The sequence below is a fragment of the Salvia hispanica genome, chromosome 1 (assembly GCF_023119035.1).
Source record: "Salvia hispanica cultivar TCC Black 2014 chromosome 1, UniMelb_Shisp_WGS_1.0, whole genome shotgun sequence".
NCBI lineage: Eukaryota > Viridiplantae > Streptophyta > Magnoliopsida > Lamiales > Lamiaceae > Salvia > Salvia hispanica.
Genome location: NC_062965.1, coordinates 11417834 through 11442318, shown reverse-complemented (window position 1 = coordinate 11442318; position 24485 = coordinate 11417834). Strand labels below are relative to the sequence as shown.

General features: G+C 36.3%; 4 protein-coding genes across 6 annotated transcripts; 2 read left to right on the top strand and 2 right to left on the bottom strand.

Moving 5' to 3' along the window:
* The first annotated feature begins 16 nt into the window (after positions 1-16).
* Positions 17-3544, top strand: LOC125200674 (probable glycosyltransferase At5g03795). Its single transcript, XM_048098399.1, has 6 exons — positions 17-364; positions 459-782; positions 1469-1755; positions 2096-2328; positions 2802-2959; positions 3089-3544. The coding sequence occupies exons 1-6, from the start codon at positions 170-172 to the stop codon at positions 3188-3190; spliced, it is 1299 nt and encodes a 432-aa protein (XP_047954356.1). The 5' UTR covers positions 17-169; the 3' UTR covers positions 3191-3544.
* Positions 3545-5089: 1545 nt separating this feature from the next.
* Positions 5090-9702, bottom strand: LOC125201226 (putative cyclin-dependent serine/threonine-protein kinase DDB_G0272797/DDB_G0274007). Of its 2 annotated transcripts, XM_048099255.1 has the most exons (7): positions 9402-9702; positions 8899-9005; positions 7175-7272; positions 6488-7111; positions 6137-6272; positions 5474-5871; positions 5090-5393 (listed from the first exon to the last, which is right to left on the bottom strand). In XM_048099255.1, the coding sequence occupies exons 1-7, from the start codon at positions 9673-9675 to the stop codon at positions 5273-5275; spliced, it is 1758 nt and encodes a 585-aa protein (XP_047955212.1). In that variant the 5' UTR covers positions 9676-9702; the 3' UTR covers positions 5090-5272. The 2 variants fall into 2 exon arrangements, with proteins under 2 accessions (XP_047955212.1, XP_047955211.1); XM_048099254.1 differs by having other exon boundaries at positions 6488-7272.
* A 4285-nt stretch (positions 9703-13987) lies between these two features.
* Positions 13988-16543, top strand: LOC125221604 (receptor-like cytosolic serine/threonine-protein kinase RBK1). 2 transcript variants are annotated; one of them, XM_048123770.1, is made up of 8 exons: positions 13988-14082; positions 14153-14572; positions 14937-15194; positions 15286-15443; positions 15504-15583; positions 15667-15802; positions 15878-16027; positions 16103-16543. In XM_048123770.1, exons 1-8 carry the CDS (start codon positions 14070-14072, stop codon positions 16319-16321), a joined length of 1434 nt encoding a protein of 477 aa, XP_047979727.1. In that variant the 5' UTR covers positions 13988-14069; the 3' UTR covers positions 16322-16543. The 2 variants fall into 2 exon arrangements, with proteins under 2 accessions (XP_047979727.1, XP_047979718.1); XM_048123761.1 differs by having other exon boundaries at positions 13998-14082; positions 14150-14572.
* Positions 16532-20216, bottom strand: LOC125221597 (AP2-like ethylene-responsive transcription factor AIL6). Its single transcript, XM_048123749.1, has 10 exons — positions 20037-20216; positions 19798-19961; positions 19167-19629; positions 18955-19037; positions 18078-18086; positions 17895-17983; positions 17739-17812; positions 17599-17649; positions 17434-17510; positions 16532-17356 (listed from the first exon to the last, which is right to left on the bottom strand). Exons 2-10 carry the CDS (start codon positions 19931-19933, stop codon positions 16902-16904), a joined length of 1437 nt encoding a protein of 478 aa, XP_047979706.1. The 5' UTR covers positions 19934-19961; positions 20037-20216; the 3' UTR covers positions 16532-16901.
* Between the last annotated feature and the right edge of the window lie 4269 nt (positions 20217-24485).

Below are 24485 nucleotides of genomic sequence, written 5' to 3'. Positions count from 1 at the left end.
TTACCGCAAATGTAGATATGTTATCGAATTCGAAGGGACACAGAATACTTCTCCGATCACTCTTGGCTCCGGCCAAACTCAGCCACCGTCGCTTTAAAGCTCACGCGTTTAGCTTCAGAAGATAATAAATCTACGCTACTGAACGCCACCGACCACATCCGCCTCCGGAATGTCGGCGGCGAAATTCCAGCAGCAACCTCCCTCCGCCGCTGTCTGCACGCTCCGGCGCTCTCTCCTCACTGTCGCTATTGTAACGCTCGTTTCCTTCACTTACGTCTCCCTCAAATCGCTACACTCACCATCTCTCCTATCCTCCCCCACTACTACCTCTATCGCCCGCTCCGTACAACCCTCCCTGCCCGAGGTACTATTCTTTCCATCTCTGCGTTTATGCAATTCCTGGAATTCACTGTTTTTTACGGTTTGATTCGATCAATTTCGTCGTTTTCTGCTATTAGGATGTTGATTACGGCGAAGGTGATAATGCGGAGAAAAGTTTGGTTGTGGAGAGAGAGAGAAATGAGAGTGACGATGCCGATGTATACCATTTGCCGAAGGTTTTTAGGTTGAACTATGAGGAGATGTTGAAGAGATTTAAGGTGTACGTCTACTCCGATGGGGATCCGAAGACCTATTACCAGACGCCGCGGAAGCTGACTGGTAAATATGCGAGCGAAGGATACTTTTTTCAGAATCTTAGGGATAGTAAATTTGTGACGGATGATCCAGATCGGGCGGATTTGTTCTTCATCCCGATCTCTTGCCATAAGATGCGAGGAAAGGTATGCCGACATTCGTGAATTTTGTTCCGGAATTCGGTTGCTTTTAATGTTTGTAAATCGGATCACTGGATACATAATTGAGTCTATTGAACGCTTTTCTTCAGTAGATGCTGTGTATCTTTTTTGCTAAAAGCGGATCATTCAGATGTTGAATTTTCAACTGCATTGATGTATCTTCACTCTGATGGCGTTCTATTTTAAGAGCTCAGTTTATCTTCTCTTGCCTTGTTTCTTAATTCATTTTTTCCTTTCGTAAGAAATTGTTTATCCAGTTGCCTCCTGAATAAACTGATATTGTTCCTTCTTTTGAATTGTTCCTCAGAATGCTTAATGATCTTGTTATTTGAGTGTGATAGTGTACGCCATGGTTAAATACCTATCTCCTTCCACTTCAATTGTCTGCTTTAGAGCTTATCACCATGATCTGTTTCATTGCTATAAAAGCAGAGTGCTAATGTGTATTTCACCAGCTCTGCTATTGCTATTATTTGTTATCTATAGGGACTCAGACTCATGTGAAGAAGGGGTAAAGTTTATGTGCAATTGCTTACCATGTGGTTTGAGTTATTAGGGATGGTTAATTTGAATAGTTTTGCTTGCATTCTTCTTGTGTTCTCTACCTGCAATACTATAAATTTTGAGGGTTTTGGTTGCTGATGTATGTATCTTTTTAAAATAACATGCAGGGTATCTCATATGAGAATATGACTGTAATTGTCCGGGACTATGTGGAGGGATTGATGTCCAAGTACCCATATTGGAATAGAACACTGGGTGCAGATCATTTCTTTGTTACTTGCCATGATGTTGGTGTGAGGGCCACTGAAGGACTCCCAAACCTTATAAAGAACTCGATTCGTGTTGTTTGCTCTCCTAGCTATGATGTTGGGTTTATACCACACAAAGATGTTGCACTCCCTCAAGTTCTTCAGCCCTTTGCCCTTCCTGCTGGAGGAAATGATATAGAGAATAGGTACTTACTTTCAAAATCTGGACCTATTTATTCTTCCTCACTTCATCCTTTGGTTACTTGCTGCTATGCTGCTTTCTTAAGGTGCTTGTTGTTGCCTCCTAAACTTATCGACTTGACCTTGTATAAAATATTTTTTTCAATCTGCTTTTGAGGGTAATAGTATTAAGAAATTTGCTACTAACCTCCTTGGCTGTGAGTGAAATGAAAATGTTTCATGCCTTGAAACCCCATGAGCAAGAAAATAATAAAGGAGACTTTTTTCTGATACTGCTGTCTGGATGAAATCTGGATTTTCTGTTTGTAAACTTTTGGCTGCTAAATTAATCATCATATGTTGCAGGACGACACTTGGTTTCTGGGCAGGGCATAGGAATTCCAAGATTCGTGTCATATTGGCACGGGTATGGGAAAATGATACTGAACTTGACATTTCCAACAACAGAATTAACAGGGCCACTGGGCATCTTGTATATCAAAAGAGATTTTACAGAACAAAATTCTGCATTTGCCCTGGTGGCTCTCAGGTCAATAGTGCCCGTATAGCAGACTCTATACATTACGGATGCATACCTGGTGAGAACTAATCCTTTCCCATCTCACCAATTCATATCCAATAATAAGTTTAAGTGGTAGTCTGATCTTGATATGCCAATACAATAGCTAAAACCTCACTAACGCAGAGGCAACAATCCTTCTTGTGACAAATGGGATCATGCATAGAGCAAGTCACTAAAGCTGCTATATTTTCCAGTTTGGTCTTGGTATATAAGATTAGAATGTAGCTGTGCTAAAAAATGGAGATCTAACTATAGAAATGGATATGTAGTAATCTACTGTCAGAAAAGGAGTACGACTCGTACAAGAAATACTTATGCCAAAAAAGAAAAATGAAGAATTTCAGTAACAATATTTGAAGAATACTAAGCATGTGATTTTTTTGGGGTGCATAATGATGCTTTAATTGTTATTAAGCATGAAATATATATTTGTGATTATTCAATGTCCTTCGTAACTCTGGTTTGATCGACTGTGGATTGTTTGTGCAGTGATACTCTCTAATTACTACGACTTGCCTTTCAATGACATATTAAATTGGCATAAATTTGCGGTGGTACTCAAGGAGAAAGATGTCTATCAGCTTAAGCAAATCCTGAAGAATATAACACAAGAAGAGTTTGTCAGACTGCACAACAATTTGGTCAAGGTATGGTTCGATTCCCACTGTTCGACTTAAATAGTCTGTCTTCACCTCCCCTATTCTGCACAATTAGGGTTTGCACCTTGGAGTGTAGAGCATCTGACCGTGTTAAACTTTATGATGCTCCGTTTTCAGGTCCAAAAGCACTTCCATTGGAACTCGCCTGCTGTTAGTCACGACGCCTTTCATATGATCATGTATGAGCTATGGTTGCGACATCATGTTGTCAAGTACTAAAGTCCGATCGCTCAACTCCAGCTCAACACATGGCCAGCTTTCGCTGGCTGTGAATATGAAAAAACTTGTATATTACTACTGAGTTGCAATTTGTTCATTCGTTTGTGACAATTTATCAAAAATGTTTTGGATCTGCAGATAGAAAAAAGAGGGATTGAGTGCGTTTTTGTATCGATACTAAAAATTTAGGTGGGATAGGGCCCATAGGGGTGCCCTAGTACACATGCATATTCTTCCCATTTACACTATCTGGAAAATACAGTATGGATCTTTATGAGATAATGATAGTTGAAGTTGATGTACTATATGTATTTAAAGGACTCAAATGCAAGAATTTTGGTTGATTGAATTTTAGTTCTATGGCCTTTTTGGAGTACTAGTTTGACAGTTGATGTGTGTCATTTGTGAAATAGTAGTACAAAGAACTTGAGAATTTATCAATTGACAGCAGAAAACATATTAACTATTAAGTGGAAACTGTGTGGTTTTATGCCACTAAATGACTTGTTTTGTGATTCCAACAGATAAGTTTTCAACTCAATTGAACCACTCTCATATTTAATATGCATTAAGTTCAATCACGATTTCAAATAATTGTGGTTATAGAAAGATCATTTGCCATGTCCAAAAGCCTATTTTGCTCCTAAATGTATGACATTTTACGATTTTGATTGCTTCAAGTCCTTAACATATACTCCCTCCGTCCATGAATAAGAGTCCCATTTTTCCATTTTGGTCCGTCCACGAATAAGAGTCCCGATTCATAATTACCATAAATGGTAAAGAGACCCCACATTCCACTAACTCATTCCACTCACATATCATTTAAAACTAATATATACAAGTGGGACCCCTATTCCACTAACTTTCTTCCACCCACTTTTCTTAACATTTTCTTAAAACCCGTGCCATTTAGAAATGGGACTCTTAATCATGGACGGAGGGAATAATTTATTATTTCCTCCGTCCCATTCTATATGGAACATTTCTATTCCGACACGAGATTTTATGTAATGTTGTTTTGTGAATGAAGTAGATAGAATGAAATAAGAGGAAAAAAGTAGAGAGAGTGATGTTTATATTTTTAGAAATGTGTCATAGAGTGGGACATCTAAAAAAAATTATTCACTCAGAGGGGACGGATGAAGTATTATTTTTTTTTTGAAAAAGTGATGATGCTATTAAATTTGACGGTATTAGTGATTTTGATCCGGTTAGTAACTTAAATCCTACCTACTAAAACACTAGACCAAAGTCTATATTTGGTCCAAAAATATATTATCATTTTAGGTTTTTTGTTTTAAACATATGATGATATGAACATGGTGTGATTTTGGTCGAGAACATTATGTTTGTTAACCTCGAGTCCTAAACATTATGAAGTTGTTCATATTTTTCCAAGAATTGATGGAGCAGTATCATTCTTACTACTCAAATTTTGACAGATATCGATGGTGAAGGCGTCAAGGCGGCCATCCATGTATCTAGAAATGGATGGTTAAAAATTAACTTCTTTCTTTTTCATTTATGGAGTAATTATAAAACCACTAGGCCTGAAACTGAGCCATTGTTCATATCTTGCATGATCAAATTCCAATGGTCTTATTCAATATTTGATGCCAAGAAAAATGTGTGTTCTTTGTATCTTGATATCTTTTCTTGGATTTTTTATTTTTTGATACTTATTCTTTCTAGCATCTTCTCAGAAATGTCTACTCGCTACTAGAAGAGGAGAAGGTACTCTCTGATACTCACAAAAATTGCAAGCATTTTCTGCCGCTAAACTGATTTCATTTTCTTTTCTTTTTCACACGAATAATCATTCTTCATTAACTAAAATGAAAAACGGAAGCAAGAGATAAATTTTCTAACTTTGTATCTAAAGATGGAGAACTCTACTTAAAATATAAACACTGATAAACTGAGAATGGCCAAGTGCAATGCTGTGCGAGATTGGATTCTCTATATAATTCCTACGTTGAATTAGTAGACACAAACAAGGGATGTTCTACAACTGGGTTCAGAGATATGACCAATGAGTATTTATCTAATTCACATACTCAAAGATGAGCATTTACATCACTACTTACGAGGAGAAAGTAGCTTATTTTCCTCTGAATCATGCTTCGCGGAAGAATCCCCGCCCATCAGCTCCTGGAAACCTTCAACTTTTACAGGTGGAGCCCTTGCCATTGACATGGTCCTGCGTACGAGAAAATAGGCATCAGATCCAAATAGCAATGGGATCCCTAAAAGACATGGAGATGAGGAAGAAATAGTTACGGTGAATGAATTTGTGGGATTTGGAGAGAATTCATAGGCCTAAAGGCATTGTTGTTGGCTTGAGCGTGAAAAGAAGATATTGCAGCTAGTTGTTGCTGCCGCAGCTGGGGTTGTCTGGGATTCATCGATGTGAAGGTATTTGTATCCAGTGGAAAATCGGATGGAGCCTCCATCTTCACTTGCACTAGAGGCCTATCCTTGTCGATACTCATGTTCATATTCATGCCAGGACGAGGTGTTGACTGTTGTTGCTGTTGTTGCAGCTGTTGCTGTTGGTGTAGCTGTTGCTGGTGTTGTTGCCGTCTCCTCATCCTTTCCCACTGTTGCTGTTGCTGCTGGAACGCCAGATATTGAGGATTATTCATCTGCTGCATTTGGGGATTCATTTGCCTTAGCATCTGTGACATGACCAGAGTAGATCGATTAGAATGTAACAAATATTGTTAACAGCCAAAAGTTAGAAAATAAAACGGTGACATGACCCGAGAAAGTTTATAGTTCAGGCTAGTTTTATTCCAACCTAATTGACTATTAATCAATCATTTTCTGACATGTACTAGTTTTCCTCGTAAATATGTGAACCAAACATGACACTTGCTGACAGACAAAAGCGAAAGGAAGGCTTCACAGTGGCTATCAAGCAAGATAAAGAAAAATTCATACCTGCTGAGACTGCTGAACGGAAGGCTGCTGCTGCTGCGGTAGATTCTGTCCCTGGATGCTCAGCCCTTGCTGCTGAGTTTGTGGAGCAACACTCTTCGAGTTATCCTTCATAAGTTCCACAAGGGTCCTAAAGTTACTGGAAATAAAACAGGGCAGAAGGTTAATGCTTATGGCAGTTGTCTGGTAACTGTACACTGATAATGTTATTAAGAACATAAGTAAATTAGTTAAAGTCGACGATCAGCATCAGATACAATCACACAACTACTGAGATAGTATGTATTTTAAAAACAAAATGGAAAACAACAAATTCAATTTATATTCAACAATACTGAAACGTACATCACTAACCTATATCCTGCAGTTTGAAGGAACATCTTTAGTAATTCAGTGGCTGAACACTGTTTCCTATAACTATCCGCAAGGAGCTTCAAGGTGCGCCCTAATTTATTGATATGACTACTCAAAAGTTGTGCAATAACTTCTAAGGAGGTGTCTGAAGAAGATTCAAACCCCACATTGTGTAGCAATCGCACTACCACTTTCTGTGAAATCCGTGATGCTTGTTCTTGACTAAGAAGCTTCCTGCTCCCTTGAGAACCATTCTTTCCCCAACCTTGTCCTTGTTCCATGCTGAGATACTCAGGTCGGATACCAAGTCTCTCGATCATAATAGGGCTCATCACTGGGCTCTTCGTCATGGTCTGAGGTAAGTTGTCTAAAACCCCATTGAACGGAACTTTCTGATTATTCTCAAGTCTCCTTGTTATAAGGACTGCACTATCAGGAACACAATTAAAAATGGACATTGTTTCGGGGAACAAGGGAGCATCGTCAGCCGGACTGCCATCAACCATTACCGGGTTTGATCGCAAGCTTGATATATTGTCCACAAAGGCTACTCTCCTTCTCTTGTGATTCTCAATCAAACTAAGATAAGTAGACATCTGCTCAGGTGTCCGTTTTTCAGAATCCCTATCCCCAAACATCAATGTATAAGATTTGGTTGCCCTATATTTCTCAAAAAACTGATTGTACCATGTTTCCGGTAGTTCTTCCAGCCTAAGTCTTTGTGATACAGCATCAACGTCTGGTTCACTAAATCTTGATCCAATGCTAGATGCTTTTGAGCGCCCCTGTACAGTGCCATACTAATGTTAATATGTTATACAGCATAAATAACAATGAAAAAGAACATTAGGACATGTCTGCATGTTCATGGATTTACAGATCAATAATATACACAACTAACAAAGCCAGATCATAAATTAAATATCCACATACTAAGATGGTTGTATAGCATGGAGATATTGGACACTTGATTGAAAGAAAATTTATTACTTCTTGTCTTTCATATTTTCTTCTTTAACAGCTGGGGATATAGTGGAGGGAGAATATTACCTGGCCTGGCCTGGCCTCACACTGGAAACTAAAACCGAATTCCAGTTTTCATCATGAGAGATGGCTAGATTTAACATTCTACATGTACCCGATATAAAATAACACTCCCTTCAGATGGAGGTAACATATCATTACTAGATTTTATTAAGACAAAATGGCAGTACAGCTGAAATGAACACTCCAATTGCAGTGCTGCATACTCGGAGTGCAGCTGCAAAATTTAAATAAGGCATGTGCAATGACGGATATGAGGGAGATGTGTGCTGAGAGAGAGATATTGATACTCATAGGAATCTACAAATTAGGCTACATGCATATTTTCTCTAATTAGTAAAGTAGCATATCTGCCTGGGAAAAGCACAATGATAATGGCGCGAAATGTCATCAAATTGTTGGGTTTAAGTCTAACGTCTTAAACATCTTGAATATTTCATATTTTCTGAGGGGTATATAGCCGATGTTGGACACCGAACATTCTGGACAAATGACAATAACCAAGCAGAAAAATGATCAGCAACCGACAATGAATGACATGGAGGAAAGATCGATAAATTTATCTCAAAACTAAGTACGTTACTAACACCAAATTCCAGTTGACGTTATGAGAGATGGATAGGTTTAACATCTAGAAGAAAAGAAAGACATTCTACATGTACCTGATATAAAATAGCCCTCAGTCCAGATGGAGGTAACATATCATTACCAGATTCTATAACGACAAAATGGTAGTGCAGCCGAAATTGAACACTCTAACTGCAGTACTGCACACTCAAAGTGCAGCGGCAATTTAAAGAAGACATGTGCAAGTGCAAATTGCATGACTTATATGAGGGAGATGTGTGCTGAGATAGATAGAGAGAGAGAGAGATTTTGATACTCATAGGAATCTACAAATTAGGCTACATGCATTTTTTTTCTGATTAGTGAACAGCATATCTGCCTCCGAAAACAACAATGATAATGACATGAAAGTTTGTCGTCTTAAACATCTTGAATAGTGAAAATACATATTTTCTGAGGTATATAGTCAATGTAGGACATCTAACATTCTGGATAAACTATAATATCCAAGCACAAAAATGATCAGCAACCAACAACGACTTGGAGGAATAACTCATTACGGAAGGGTTTAGTGATGAGTGAGAATGGTGATTAAATTCAATTCAAGGTAATCTAGTTAAGTTTCTCACAAGCAAATGCTCTTTCTAGTTCTCCCTAAATCTACAATGCATCCATTTCTTCCCTGTTCAATCGATTATACCCACAAAAGACACGATAATGCCGAAAAACACAATTAGATAAAACAATAAAAGACACTCCAATGAAAACCGAACAAGCTACTAAGATAAAAACTTAAATACCTTTGATGATGTAGTACTTGAAGCAGCAACGCCTGGGTGTCGTTGGTCCACATCTTGCCCACCATTTTCCAACGTAAAATACACATCATCACCGTGCAGCTCCAGATCTTGACCAATTTATCATGTAAATTTTAATTATCAAAAGCACAGAAAAGAAAAAAATAGTACTACTAACATCAAAAATTGGAAATAACAGAAACAATTGCTGCAAGCATGGACGTTGTAATTAATGTGGATGAATAAGGCAACACTTCAATTGAATTTCCACAACAGTAAGAAAGCGAATTAAACATTGGAGTTCAAACTTACGACATCAATAAACTGATTTCAAGCAAAATTATAAATCAATAAATTGATATAGCAGCAGACAGAAAACAAACAAAGCAATCGTAACTCACAACCAAAAACCTAATCACCTAACGAGACCTAAACTTCTTCGTTTCAAACCGAGCTAAAAAATTGGGGAAAACACAAAGTTATAGCAAACGGTAACTTCGACTCACAATTAGGATTGAGCTTGGAGAGAGCGGTAGGCTGCGCGAACAGAGATACGGATGCCTTATCGAAGAGAAGAGCGCGGGCTCGGAGCTCGAGCGAGATCTGCGGCCTAGACTTGGAGTCGTCGGGAAGCATAAAGGAGTCCCAGGCTGCCGGCGACGAGAGGAACGGAATGAAGGAGGAGTAGAGTGCGTCGCCGAGCCACGACCGCCAAATACCCTGGCTCTCCAGCTTGCGCGCCAGCTCGTAGCCTCGCCCGTCCTCGCCCAACAACGCCATTCCTACTTTGAATTTTGCTCTGCTGCTTTTCACTTGATTTTGCAGATTACTTTACTTTCATTTTTTCTTATCACCCGATTCTAATTGGGCCAATTTTGGCCCATTATATTTTATTGGGTTTACCATGATAACAACATTGGGCCTACTATGGCCCATTATTATCTAATTGACCCATTTATAGAAAATTCATAGTAATAAAAATAATGATATGCAATCATATCATATAGTACTAATGTACGATCTATCTTATCAATTATAAAAACAAAAGGCTATTAAGAATTGCTATTATAAGGGAGCACACAATAAGGATATATTAATGGGGAGAATTATTGGATTGGTTGAGCTAGAAGCACTTTAGTGTGATAAATGCTCCAATATAGATGCACTTTAGTGTGATAAATGCTTGATTACTGAATATTTTGCACTATACATCTCAGTGCAGATCTATGTCACTCACACAGCCTTTCTATACCTCTATAATATTTATTTGAATTACACGTTTGGGTTTTTATTTATTATGAGTATGTATAATTAGGCCACACACCCCTAACCAACCCAAAATCAATTTGCTTAAGTAATAAATAATTGTATGACTACATCACATTAATATTTGTCTACTTCTCAGTTTTTTTGGTGGACCACCTTTTGAGTTCGGACTACCAAATCCAATTAGCAATTTCTTTTCATAAATATGATTACTTTTTTTTTTCCTCTTTTGGTGGCTTGTATCCAGTCAAGAATAAACTACCTTGGATTGTCGTGATCTTTTTTTCTAATTTGTATACAACAAGTCATTTTTATGTCGCAGGATTTTCATAGTACAACTTTTTTAATAAATAGAATTTTAAATTCATTCTGAATCAAAATCAGTAAGCAACAACAAGAATGACAAGAAGCTCTACGCACACAAGGCTTTTAAAATTAGGAAATGGGCGAAATATAAGGATTGAAATAAGTTTATCTAAAAAAAAGCCTTACTGTATTTTGCTATTTTGTTTATTTCATAAAATTAATTTATACTAAATGTTTTTTCATCGTAAGTTTAATGATGTGGGTCTCGCTATTTACTATACTAACTCAACGGAGTACTTTCTTCTGATTATCTTTTATGTTTTATTAATTTTTAGCATTAAAACATATATTATTCCCAAAATCTCTACGAGATGAATTAGGTATAAATTTAAAAATATTATTGTGAGATGGTCTCACACAAAAATTAGAATTGTATACCCCTTTGACTAGGACATGTGGACTTTGTGAAAAATCGGTTAAACATACTTCTCTAACTGTATTGACATTAGTGACTGGTGAGGTTGGTGGATTCATCAATTATGGATTTCGTACACATTAAACCTAGTGATATTATAATCTCTTTCTTTCTTTTTGTTTCCTTTTTATTTTGGAATGCGCGAGCAATTGATTTAGTTCAACCACTATACCTTGAAGTCTTAATTCCTCTGACTCTTGAGTAAAAAAATATCTCAAATCAATATCAATAAGCAAATTATATAACGCGACATTTTATTTAAATTTGTTGGCGAAAATAAGTATGTATAACAAACAATAAGTTGAATTTACTTTTTTGTGTGGTGGATTTTATCTCCATCTGATCACGAGAATGGACAAGCATGAAGGAGATATAATTGCATGTGAAAAGGTTAAAAATATGGAAAACTCACTTATGTTAGATTTAATTTAGTGATTAAAGTTAACCCTTTGTTCATGCTTGACTGATTGTTTTATAATCACAAACAGCCAACTAGATGTAAGCTTTATGGGATTTTTTAAATTAACTAAAGATTTTCTATAGAACAGTTTAGGCTAAGACAGTAGTAAATCGAGATTGTTATTATGATTTGAAATATAGTACGCAATAGGGAAAGATTACATTAAAAATCAATTTAAGAAAAAAATGCGAACTATGATTCATCCATCATAAGTATATTATATATTCGTTGCGACATTTCCGAAAATACTTGAGTTAATTTTGTGAAATTACATATCCAATCCATAATGCAATTTAACTTGTAGTATAGATTGCAAAAATAGATCATAGGCATATTCCTATGGATCAAGGGTTATATTTTTGTGTTGATCTTTTTTTAGACGAGAGTTTGCTACTCCTACTCTCTTCCCTCCACCAGTTTAGGCATAATTCACTATTTAATTACCTTGATAGTTTATTGCTCACATAATATTTAAATTTGTGAGTAAGAGTAATTGACTAGAAGATTGAAGGTTAGAATGCAATTGGTGGAGTAACGCGTGTAGCAAACCCTCATCTACAAAAAAGAAGATCAGATGTAATAGGTTTTCGATAATATGTAAGTACATGCTTGTTATCCTTTTACTAATCAGTTGTGTGTCAATCTAAAATCATCAATTGTTTCATAGAATTAATTTAAGTATTTTTTTAGAAATCATCATATGAGATCATTCGAAACGAGGATCTTCATTATATCCCAAGTTGTTGTTAGCTTGGTTGATGTTAGCAACATTGGATTTTGTTGTGTTGAATTCAATGTCTAAGACATAATTATGCAATGACTAGCGGAGTCAACCACACTTGGTATGATGATGTTCGATCTTAGAATCGCTATGAAAAATTGACTAAAACCCTTCACTTTTAATGCCTTAATTTATTTCCCTTCGTGATGTAGTGTATTTTGATATTATTTGGGAATTTTAGCTTCCCCATTCAGCTCTGGTAATTTCTTTTGCTACATATGACTTTTTGGAGTTAGATTCAATTTGCTCTAAGCTGATTTTTAGAGTTACCGATTTTGCTTTCCTAGGTGGATTATGGTTTACAGTTTTTTGCCCTAGGGTTTTCTTTTATTTCTATTTCTGGTTATAAGATCTCAATTTAAGTAGATTGTTTTGATTGTTACGTGAGTGTCGCTTGGATTTGTTGTCTGCACTTGGAATCTTAAATCATTGAGTTAGTTTACAATAGGTATGACGATGCTTCGATCTGAGCAAGCATCGCTTTGATATATGAGCTAAACCCTTAGCTTTAAAATTATTTAGTTGCTAGAGACCATTTTATTATGTTTGGATAGGCGGTGTCCAATTTTTTTAGTCCGCAATATTATGTTTGGGTTGGCAGCGCCTAATTTCGGATTTTGGCTTAGTTTTTGTTTTCCTTCGTAATTTCTTTTTTTCACTATTAGTGATTTTCTGATCTCATTTTGAGGAGTTTGTATTGCTTGTCATGTTCACTTTTATTTGTTGTGTGTTGCAAGATCAATACATCTAAATGCTTGATATTGGTGTGTGAAGCTATTATTTAATTTTATTAATATTTTAATATATGTTTCTTGGTATAGTTGTTTTGCTACCTTTCTCAATGTAATATGCTTGCCAATTTTTGGCTGGAGCATTTTCATTCATAACAGAAAAAAAATCAAACGCTTGGGTATCAATCAAGATACTTAGATCGATTGAAACTTTCACAACAAAACTCGATTCACAATATAAATGTATAAAAATTCTAGTGCACAAGTTCGTTCATAGTGATTATTTAAATGACGCCTTACAATTAATGGGGGGGAAAGTAGATGCTTTTGATAAAATGGAAATATTTGGAATTGTTGCAATCACAATTAAGCAGCCTTTACTTTCCTTAGAAATGAAAATTGGCTCAAATCTGAAGATTAAACATGTGATAATTTGACTTTGGAATCATTAATTAATTAAGCCAGTTGTTTTCCCTACTCATAAGAAAAGGCGTACAAATAATTTGAGAAGAGTCTTATATATGCAGTATCACTTATGTTACATTTATAGTCCTTTAATTTACCTAAAAGAGTAGCAAATATCCGATTATTTAATTTTTTTCAAGTACATACATATTTGAGCCTGAGACAAGAACTCAACATTATTATTTATTTGATTATTTCATAGTGGATCATTAACATGTAAATTACTAGAAGGTAGATACTAGTACTAGAAATTAGGTAGAATATATTGGAAGAAAATAAAAATGGGCAATTGATCGGTATAATATACCAAACATAATAAACTGCATTTATGAACATTTACGTAACGAAATTATTTGATTGTCGATACACCCTACCCAAAATAATAATTATAGTAGTACTATTCAAAATGGTGATAGGTCATCAATTGTGAGCGTAGAAGCGGCAGTTGCGCCCGCAGTCACGAACCGCTAAGGGAAATTCACATCCTAATTAAACCAGCTTCCTCATTTTTCATTACACTATAGTACAAATTCATTAACAAAATTATTATTATTATTATTTTAACTAATTCGTGGCCCATAAATATACCGTTAATCTATACTCTCTTCAACCATTTCAGAAGCTTTCTCTCTCCTCTGTTCTTGCTGAGCGAGAGAGGGAAACAAAAGCTCTGTGTTCAATCATTTCTCCATGAAGATCGAAGGTAATCTCATACTAGTATTCATTACAACCTTAAAAAAAGAAACTCATGTAAGAATATTGTATGGCAGCAGAGTGCAAAAACATTCCAAGAAAGCAGAGGAAGAAGAAGAACCTTGAAAAGCAGAGGTCGAAAACAGAAGATGAAACAGAGTCCCCTGCATCTGGGGCGAAGCTGGGAGAAACCGATGAGGAGACGTCTCCGAGGGGAGTTCTCGACATGGTGTCGAGGCTCGACGAGAAATCGGGGGAGCTCAGCAGTCTGCAGTGGAAGAAGATGTTCGGGCAGGTGAAGAAGACGTCGTCCGTATGGAAGATTTCGACCATCTCGTTGCTGGGAGGGGGTAATGGGATGTCGAAGAAGGCGCAGAGGAGGAGAGCGCAGGGGAGGCGGAGCAACTCTGAGGACGCCGGGGATTTCATCATGCCTAAACCGTCGTGGAGGAATTTCAGCTACGAGGAGTTGAGACATGCTACCCATGGATTTAGTTCCGGTAAGAGTTAGTTTTTTCAGTTATCTCAGATTTTTTTTTGTTTTTTTTGTTGTTTTAGTTTGTGTGTTAGTTATATGGAATCTTGAAAAATAAGGGGTGTCTCAAGTTGTTTTGGTAAAATCAAGAAAATGGTTGATGATTGTTGCTGTTTATGTAACAAGTCAGCAAAAGTAGTTGGTTGACATTCAAGATTTTGCCTTACTATACTAAATTCTTGAATCCATTATTTGTCATACTTTTTAATATTGGCTTCCATCAAGAATTTCAAGTTGAGATTTTGAGTCTCTCTCTTCTCCTATGTTTACTTTTGTTGACCTATATATTTTAACGGTCGATCTTGGCTTATATCGATCTACATTGATAGACAAAATGATCGGGAAAGGGGGGCACGCAGAAGTGTACAAAGGAATGTTACACGACGGTCAAGTTGTGGCAGTGAAGAAGATAATGAAGGGGGAGAAGAACGATGAAGGAAAGAACGGTGATTTCTTGGCTGAGCTCGGGATCATTGCCCACATCGACCACCCCAACGCTGCTAAGCTCATTGGCTTCAGCGCTGATCAGGGCTTGTACCTCGTGCTACAATACTCGCCCCATGGAAGCCTCGCCACTTCCCTACACGGTGATGTTCCTGCTTTTGTTGATGCTGGTCTTGGATTTGGACTATATATGATGTTGAATCATGTCTGATGAAGTGTGGTTTACTTTTTCAGGCTCAGAAGATTGTCATCTGGATTGGGGGACGCGATACAAGGTGGCTATCGGGGTGGCCAAGGGCTTGCAATACCTGCATTCGAGCTGCCAGAGGCGAATAATCCATAGAGACATAACAGCCTCAAACATCTTGCTCTCTGAGGATTATGAAGCTCAGGTTCTTGTTCTGGTTTTTCGATGTTGATTCGATACAATGTAACTGTCTTTGTGTTTGCAGATATCAGATTTTGGACTAGCAAAATGGCTTCCTGAGGGCTGGGCTCATCTTGTTGTCACTCCAATCGAGGGAACTTTTGGGTACGAAAGTCGAAAGCACACTTTTTCTTCACCCGTTGCATCTCCCTTTACATCCGTACTAATGTTTACTAAGTCGAGATCAGGTATATGGCTCCGGAGTACTTCATGCACAGGTTGGTTAATGAGAAGACAGACGTGTTCGCTTTTGGGGTTCTATTACTCGAGCTCATCACAGGGCGTCGCGCAGTTGATTCCTCCAGCCAAAGCCTGGTGATGTGGGTATGTCTGTGATTTGGTTATATTAATGCTGATGAAATAAAATACGAGACTGAAAAGGCCCGCATCTGCTGTCAGGCAAAGCCTCATTTGGAGAACAGCAGCGTGGAAGAGATAGCCGACCCTAGGTTAGGCGGGAACTACGACGTCGTGGAGATGAAGCGTGCAATGTTCACAGCATCGACGTGCATCCACCACCAGCCTACGCTACGGCCAAACATGATGCGTGTAACTAACCAACACTTTCTAATTAGTCGAGATACACATCTGCGAAAACCCTTCACGCCCACGTGTTTTGTGCAGGTTGTGCAGCTGCTGAAAGGCGATAACGGGCTGGACATGAAGCAGAAATCCATGGGCGAGCGCGTGCAGATGCTGCAAGGCGACGACTATGTGGAGGACATGAAGCTGATGTCGATAGGGGGACGAACGCTGCACATAGATGCCTGTGACGCAGAGGACTACGACTCGCCCGCGTACCTCACGGATTTGAATCGCCATATGCAGCTAGTTATGGAGTAGTGTATAATATACATAGCAACAACACTTTCAAGAATCAGGAGAGTTGAAGTTCCATGTGTTTCTCACCTCTTTTTTCTAGTATTGTTGCTCAAAATCAAGTATGTACAGAGAGCTGAGTGTACTTTTCTATTAGCTTTTTTTAAGAGGTTTGGATTAGTAGACATGTCCAAATTGAACATGAGACACAATCAAGATCAAGGAATCAAGGAATTAGAGAATATATATTTTGTGTGATTTTTATATATATGTGCTAAAAACTGCAGCAAAATTTGAGTGATTGCAGGAGCAGATAGTGGCAGTGGAAAACTGATTGAAAATTAATCCACACCAACTGCTACCTGCATCATTCAACATACATCTAAACAACCAAAGCTACTTACACCACATATTCCCATCTTCTACCTAGAAACTAAAACCTTCCATTTCATTGTTCACAAGACTAATAATCCTAAGAGTTTATATCAGGTCGGACGAGCGAGCGACACTATGGTTAGTCGACAACGAATCCCCTCGAATAGGGACTATGGGTTAAACATTAGTAGAAGAAGACCAGTATCTTTGGCTAAGTGTAGCTAGCATGTTAATAGGTGTGGTGAGGCCAGACGAAGTACTCCCCCGGCGCCTGCATCATGTTCATCGGTGTAGTCAGAGAGGAGACCGAGCTGGAGGTGTCGGAGGCCACCGGATCGTTGGGGTAGAGGTGGTGGAAGAGGTTGTGGTGGTAGTACGGAGTGGAGTTGTCCAAGGGCACGCCACATGGGATGCCCGAGGATGGCTGGATCGCAGCGAAACTGATGCTGCTGCCACCGCTGCTGTTGCACGGAGTTTGAAGCATGCTGCTGCTGCCCAGAGGCAATGCTTTGTCGACCCCCTCGAGGGAGTGCTTCAGCCGCTTTGCGGTCCCACCAATGGGGAGGGGGCTCTTTGCAATCGCCTCGACGTCATAGCGGTTCATCTCGAAATTCGTGACCGCGTTTATCCCTCGGAATTTGATCGCCGCTATGTCGTACGCCTCTGCTGCCTCCTCTTCAGTTGCTGCAACAAGAACATGTCAGTTTCGTCATTTTTCGTTATATATCTCATCATCGACACGAAAAGGAATCGGAGCGTACCAAATGTACCGAGGTAGAGATCTTTGTTCCCTGCAACACGGCCGATTCTTGCTTGCCATCGGCCTTGTTGATGATGCCTGTGGAAGTAAGCAAAATATGCGCTTAACAACGTGTTTTTCTTGATGAATAAACTTAGAAATTAACCTTGATTTCGACGAAACACACCTTGTAACACCTCTGTAGATTGATGCTCCCCTTGAGAAGCCACTGCTTTTCCTGAAAATATTACAGAAAATAATGATTTAGGCAAAAATGTGATGCCTTATAAATAGAGAAATTTTTCCTGAGTAATAGTATAAGCAAACCTTCTTAGTGAGGCTATGAACTCTTGTTTAGTCATATGCTTCATCTCCTCCACTTCTTTGGCGTAATTCGACATCTAAAGCCGCAATTCTCGGATTAGGATTATAATTCACGATAACAACCATCCGGTTTCAAGAAAAGGCGATTTAGAACTCTACCGGGAAATTAGTAGTAGCCGTAGGACCCCAGTACTTAAGAGCAGCCAAATCATAAGAACGTGCCGCCTTGTCTTCCTTATCGTATCCGCCTGCATTCCCAAATCACATGATAAACACTCACATCCATGAGATGAAATTGCATATTTGAACAAAGTTGTAGAAACAAAATTAAACGTCACTCACCAAGATAAACTGTAGCATAAAGTTCGCGTTTTGAGCAACACCGACACGATCATGGTCCATGCAAAAGACGATACATTGCGTTAGAGCAAACAAACAAAATGGGTACAAAAGCAAGGAGAGCTTCTTTATGTTAAAATTCAGCCATTCTACTTACACAAGACAGGCTCATTTTTTACCATCAACTCTTTTCTTGTTTTAACCTATGTCACATAAATTGCAGCTAAATTGGCAAATGTCACAGCCTACACTAGATAACATTTTAGTCCCAAAATTATTCACATGTTCCCATCACTAAAAATAACAACACACATTTCCTTGTCCCAATTTCCCAATATAGCAATGCATGCGATCATCACACCCCATTTTATTAAATGATGATGTTAGTAGATATACTTGAAACAAGAAACTTTTGTTTGTGGTGATGCCCATTTTCAAAAAAAGTGAGCAAATTCCAGAAATTAAGGTGGGCATTCAAAATTTCATATTTGGTCAAACCTCATCTAAAGTCATTGTCCCATGATATAAAAAGAGGCAAAAGCTAAAGTAAAAAATTCTGATAAACATTTCAGAAATTCAGACCACCAGTGTTCAGACTATGTTCACAGCCAGATGCTTGTGTTACACTTATTACAATCAAATCTAAAACAAGAATAATTTCATTAACTTTTGGGTAAACATTTCAAGAATTCAGATAACAAGATCAAAAACTTTCAAGTACATTTAGTACTACACTATTTCTCAATCAATCATCATAAAACCTGATTGAAAGATAACAAGATTCAATTTTTCTACACAATTTTCTTGGTATGATGGAATTAATTGATTATTCCTCGAAAAAAGTACAAGCCCAGAGAGAGAAAAAATGAATTAGTTGTACCTTGACGCCCTTTTCTTGCTTGGCCCTCTCTTCTACAGCTGTTATCCCATAGATGCGCTTCATATCTCCCTGTCCATCTATGTCTGCAACATCACAAATTTAATCAGATAATCAAATAAAAATCAAATCTTTTTATCTGGGTCATGCATGTAAACAGAAACAAATTCTTCTAAATCAAGAAAAAGATTGGATTTAATAAAAAAATTATTCACCTAGTGACACCTCTGTAAATCGAAGTTCTCTGACCAAATGTATCGGCGATTTTTTTGGAATCCGCGGCCACGACAGCTTTATTGGTGTTGCCGTTGTTGTCAATGTTGACGTCGAGAGACAACCCATTATTAGCGGCGGCGGGGGAGTGAGAGTAGGGCGCCAACTCGGTGGCCGACTCAACCGGAGACTGAGTCTTGGCGGCGAAGGGCGAGTCGTCGACGTTGGAGGCCGAGTTGGCGGAGAAGGCCTGGAACCCAATAATGCTCTTCAGATCTTGCTGCTCGCCTCCGTCGAAGTAGGCGGCGCCGTGGTGGTGGTGGTCGTAGATGTGGGTCAGGGAGGAATCTTGAGTTTCCGTCGAGTCGCCGGCGGCGGCGAAGAAATCCTCCAGCTTCGGCGGTGGCTGCTGCTGCTGCTGCATGTAGTGAATATCGTCGGCGGCGGATTTGTGGCTCGGCCACCCTGAAACAGTGAGTGTGATAACGAGTTGTTAGCGAGTTAACTCAGCCAATACTCAATGTGCAAATTAATTTAGTTTTCAAAAAAAAACGGAGAGATCGAGGTGTTTTAGAGTGAAGTTTTTATTGAAAGATTCGTGAAAACGTCCAGAAAAGCTGAGAAAATGCATACCAGTGGTGTAGAAGTTATCTCCGAAGGAATAGTAATGGTGGGAATGATTAGGGTGATGAGAAGAAGAAGATGAAGAGGAGTTGAGCATTTCCATTGAAGAGAGAGAGAAAGAGAGCCAGTTGTTGTCGGGCGCCATCTTTTTAATTTCTTCCTCGGTTTATAATCTGAAAATGAGAGAACATGAGATTAAGCACAAGTAAAAATCATAGTAGTACTCCACTAAGAAGCAGTAGTAGTACCTAATTACTTAATTAGCAACATCCATTCATTAATGGAGTGGGATTAAGAAGGCCAAATGCAGAAGTTTGAAATAAAGGCAGTAAAATTTAGTCAATCAACAGCTAGCAATAATAAGTAAAAGTGGTGAGAAGTTAGAAGGGTTTTTGTAGTTTATAAAGATTTAAATGTAATGTGTATGTAATGTAAGAGAGAGAAGGCAGATGGAGGAAAGTAATGGGGAGGGAAAGGCGGTTGAGTCTGCCATTCGGCGTAAAACCAGAGGGGAACGAACCATGAGGTTTTCCTTTTTCGAATTAAAGAGATGATTTTTGAATTATTTAGCATAAAGGTGATGAGATAAACAATAAACTCGACAATTTTATTTTTATATTATGCGGCAAACGTCGCGTAAGATGCGGGAAGGCGGTCTATCTACGAAGTTTATCGAGTTTTTAAATTTAAAGGGGATTTTTTAATTTCGTTTGCACGAGAGTGTCAGGGCGTCATCCCCTCTTAAAATAACATCATTCTTAGCCAATCATTTTTACATGTGGATAAATAATTAGCTTTTACGTGGCAAAAAATACCCTAAAAAAAGGTCAACAATATTTTATACACTATACAACAATTTTTCTCGGCCAGCAATATTTTGTAAACCCTCAGTCCCATAATAGTTGGGACAAAACTTTTGGGCACGGAGATTAAGAATTTATATTAAATAAATAGGAGAGATGAAAAAAATAGGAAAGATAAGAGAGAGTAAAGTAAATGATGGAATAAAATAAGAGTGATTAGATGTTTTGTCTTTTGTTAAAAAAGGAAATGACTCAACTTTGTTGGGACGGACTAAAAAGGAATACGACTCAACTTTTATGGGACGGAAGGAGTACATTATACAACAATCTATAGATTGTTGTGTAGCGTCTTTAATATTGATGTATATGTGGTATCACGGTGTCACTCTAAGAGGTATTGTCATTTTAACGTAAACCTTTTCTATATTTTCAATATGTTTTCGCCTGCTATAATTCTTTTCAAAGTACAGTTAGTTTTTAATTAGAGTGAATTATAAATTTAGATTTGGAGAATTTAGTTTCAATCTTTTTGGTACCTCAATAATTTTTATTAGCACCATTAATCTATAGACATTGTATAGGAACCTGTTAGGTTGAGATTTTTTAGCCTTATTGAAAATTGAGATGTATTTTTTACCACTCATCCACAATATTTTCGAAATGTCAACTACAAGTAGATTATGTCAACTTGGGGGTATTATCGTTAATAGCTTGCATATCAAATGTCAACAGCTTATAGTTGACATTATATATGTATAGTTGTCATTATATGTGTGTAGTTGACATGAATTATATATGTAGTTGACATTATATGTGTAGTTGACATGAATTGTATATGTAGCTGACAATAAATAAATAAATAAATAAATTTTAAAAAAATTTAAAAAAAATAAAATTAAAAAATTACTATTATTGAATAAAATGTATCATGAAATTATCATTCTGCCCTTTTATAATTAATTAATTTAAAAATATTTTTTATGTGACAAATTCTAAATCACTTATTCAATGAAAATGAATAGCTGATAATGTATCTCAATTCTCAATTAGACTAAAAAATTTCAATTGATCGCTTTGTCGTTGTATAGTCACATTCGAGAATCTTTTGCATTATATTTTAGATATTTGAACCTGTTTGGATTTTCCATAAACTATAGGAATAAAATTACCCATTAACTATATATCCATTAATATATGTCATTCAGATTTATCTAAAACAAGCAGCACTAGTATTAATATTTCATTGGGTACTTTCATTGCGATTTTGGATTTAATTTTTTTTTTCTTTCTTCTCATTATGGAGTAGTATTATTTTTTCTTCTTTTCTCCTTTTTCTATTTATTATTTTCAAAATATAAATTTAAAATAAATTAATTATAAAATTCAAAATCGCAAATTATTTAAGCAAATTCGGTTAATGATTAGTATAACTAAAAAAGATGACCAATAAGTAAGTGAAGTGGCAACTAATTAAATCATGCCCTTTTATTTTGGATGTATACATTTTAATTATGTTGATAAGTATTTACTTAATAGGAGTATGATATAATTAATTTTAAAAGTATTTTATTTATATATTGAAAGTATAAGACATTTTTGGTATATAAATCGGAGTAGTTTAGGATTCAATCCAATAGTCACTCATTTATTTAGGATATTAGATTCACAAATGTATAATAACATAATCGTATATTGCAATATGATTATTAAACTTTATTTTGATTTATATTAATATTTTTACAATAAAAAAATAAGAAGGAAAAAGAATAATAAAATGAAAAAAAAAAAGAAAAAAATTCATAATTAACTGAAACAAAAATCACAAAGAAGGTACCCGACAAAGTATTTAGTATCACCACATATTCTTAGTCAATGGACAATTTTTTCCCTCAATTTAAAAGGAGTTAAAATGGTGGAAATGTCAAAGAATAGTGCAAAAGTCCCTCTAAATCGTATTACGCCATATGTTCAGGGACTAATGGTACTAATAAAATTATCCACCATCTCCAACTATTTACACTAAACTAAAATCTATTTATGTGTGAATATCATACTATTAAATATTGATCTCCAACTATTTACACTAAACTAAAATCTATTCATGTGTGAATATCATACTATTAAATATTTATTTTACTTTAATCAGTTATTCTAAACTCAAATTTAGATGAATATTCTCTATATTATATTTTTTTTCACTCACAAAATTTAAAAAAGTGACTTAAGTTTATTTTAGTGTAAACCTAAAGATAAGGAGTATATTTAACTCAAAAACTAAAAATGAGATTGATTTTAGAGTACCATTAAAGCTAATTATCTACTATTTCAGTTTAGGTCTGAGCGTGCAATTGAAAATAGTCTTATAACTCAATTTCCTAACTCTTTTAATCATCGTAGGCTTTTGATAGGACCACAATATTACATAAATAGATTACTTAGTTTCGTTGTCAACAATACATCCCTTAAATTCATTCTTTCATTATAGTACTAGTAAGTTGTACTACTACTATTATTTATGAGTCTCTTAACTATTTCATGTAATACAAGTAGATCTGTCGGATCTATAATCTTGACCCATTGGAAAATTCATGCCAAGTAGTACAAAATAATACACGTAAATCTGTAGGTTTTCAAAAACAAAAACAAAAACTTGAATGCTTTTACAAAAGTTAATGTTGTTCTAATGTTTTCCAAATTATAGTTTTGCATAATTAATTTGTTTCAAAATCACTCATTATTCATGCTACTACCATTTGCAATTTTTTATTATGAAAAATAAATATTTTAAGTAATTAATTAAATTCTTACAATTATTATTATTCACAAAATTCTAAATTTTAACACACTCAACTAATTAAATTATTTCCAATATTACTCATTATTCGTGCTAGTTCACTTTGCAAATGTAGATTATTTTGAAAAACAAATATTTGCATATTTGATTAAATAGTGTTACGGTGTCATTGCACTTTCTGACACTGCTCACTCTTTCAAAGTTGACGACGATTTTAACAATTGTCACTATACAATATTTTGTTTCTATTTCTTTTTATTTAAATATTGAGCCATAATACTAATTTGGTCTAAAATATTCAATTTTTGAAAATCGGGTCCAAAATATTTGAAATGATCCTAAACATTTGGCATCGTTGTCGAAGTGGTCCTTTTCCGTAAAAAACTACCGGTCAACGCCTAATTAATGAATTTTTAACTTAATTAATATACTAATGCATAACTAGTTAAACAAAATTAAACATAAAATTAATAAAATGCTAAAAAATTCCAAAATCGACTATTTCTCCCTCTTTTTCCTTCTCTTCCAGCAATGGACGGCGACGATTTTGAACTCGGACAGCAGCAACGCGGAGAAACACACGATGACGACGATTTGTGGAAGATCGAGCAGAGAGAGAAAGACGCGACGACGTTGAGCGCCGGAGAGAAGAAGAGAGAGATTCCGATTTAGGAAGAACGAAGGAGAGATGGAAAAGAAGGAAAAAAATGGAGAAATAGTCGATTTTGGAATTTCTTAGCATTTTATTAATTTTATATTTAATTTTGCTTAATTAATTATGCATTAGTATATTAATTAAGTTAAAAAAATCATTAATTAGGCGTTGACCGTTAGTTTTTTACGGAAAAGGACCACTTTGACAACGATGTCAAATGTTTAGGACCACTTCGATAACGATTACAAATGTTTTGTCCTCGATTTTCAAAAAGTAAATGTTTTAGACCAAATTAAAATTCTGACTATATATTTAGGACCAATTTTGACCTTTAGTCTTAAATATTTTATTTCTTCAATCATCTAACCGTATATGAGTTGCTTTTATAATATTGTTATGGAGCTCCCAGTGTTACAATTTTGCCTTATACTTACATATTATATAT

Coding starts and splice junctions, on each gene's coding strand:
- LOC125200674 (XM_048098399.1), top strand. CDS start 170: ATGTCGGCGGCGAAATTCCAGCAGCAACCTCCCTCCGCCGCTGTCTGC. Junction 365..458: donor TACAACCCTCCCTGCCCGAG/GTACTATTCTTT, acceptor TTCTGCTATTAG/GATGTTGATTACGGCGAAGG. Junction 2,960..3,088: donor TGCACAACAATTTGGTCAAG/GTATGGTTCGAT, acceptor CTCCGTTTTCAG/GTCCAAAAGCACTTCCATTG.
- LOC125201226 (XM_048099254.1), bottom strand. CDS start 9,675: ATGGCGTTGTTGGGCGAGGACGGGCGAGGCTACGAGCTGGCGCGCAAG. Junction 7,273..8,898: donor CAAGTACTACATCATCAAAG/GTATTTAAGTTT, acceptor GGCACTGTACAG/GGGCGCTCAAAAGCATCTAG. Junction 5,394..5,473: donor ATCCCACAAATTCATTCACC/GTAACTATTTCT, acceptor TCTCGTACGCAG/GACCATGTCAATGGCAAGGG.
- LOC125221604 (XM_048123761.1), top strand. Junction 15,803..15,877: donor GCCAAAGCCTGGTGATGTGG/GTATGTCTGTGA, acceptor ATCTGCTGTCAG/GCAAAGCCTCATTTGGAGAA. Junction 16,028..16,102: donor TACGGCCAAACATGATGCGT/GTAACTAACCAA, acceptor TGTTTTGTGCAG/GTTGTGCAGCTGCTGAAAGG.
- LOC125221597 (XM_048123749.1), bottom strand. CDS start 19,933: ATGGCGCCCGACAACAACTGGCTCTCTTTCTCTCTCTCTTCAATGGAA. Junction 17,511..17,598: donor ATCTACAGAGGTGTTACAAG/GTGTGTTTCGTC, acceptor TTACTTCCACAG/GCATCATCAACAAGGCCGAT. Junction 17,357..17,433: donor TCTCTACCTCGGTACATTTG/GTACGCTCCGAT, acceptor TTCTTGTTGCAG/CAACTGAAGAGGAGGCAGCA.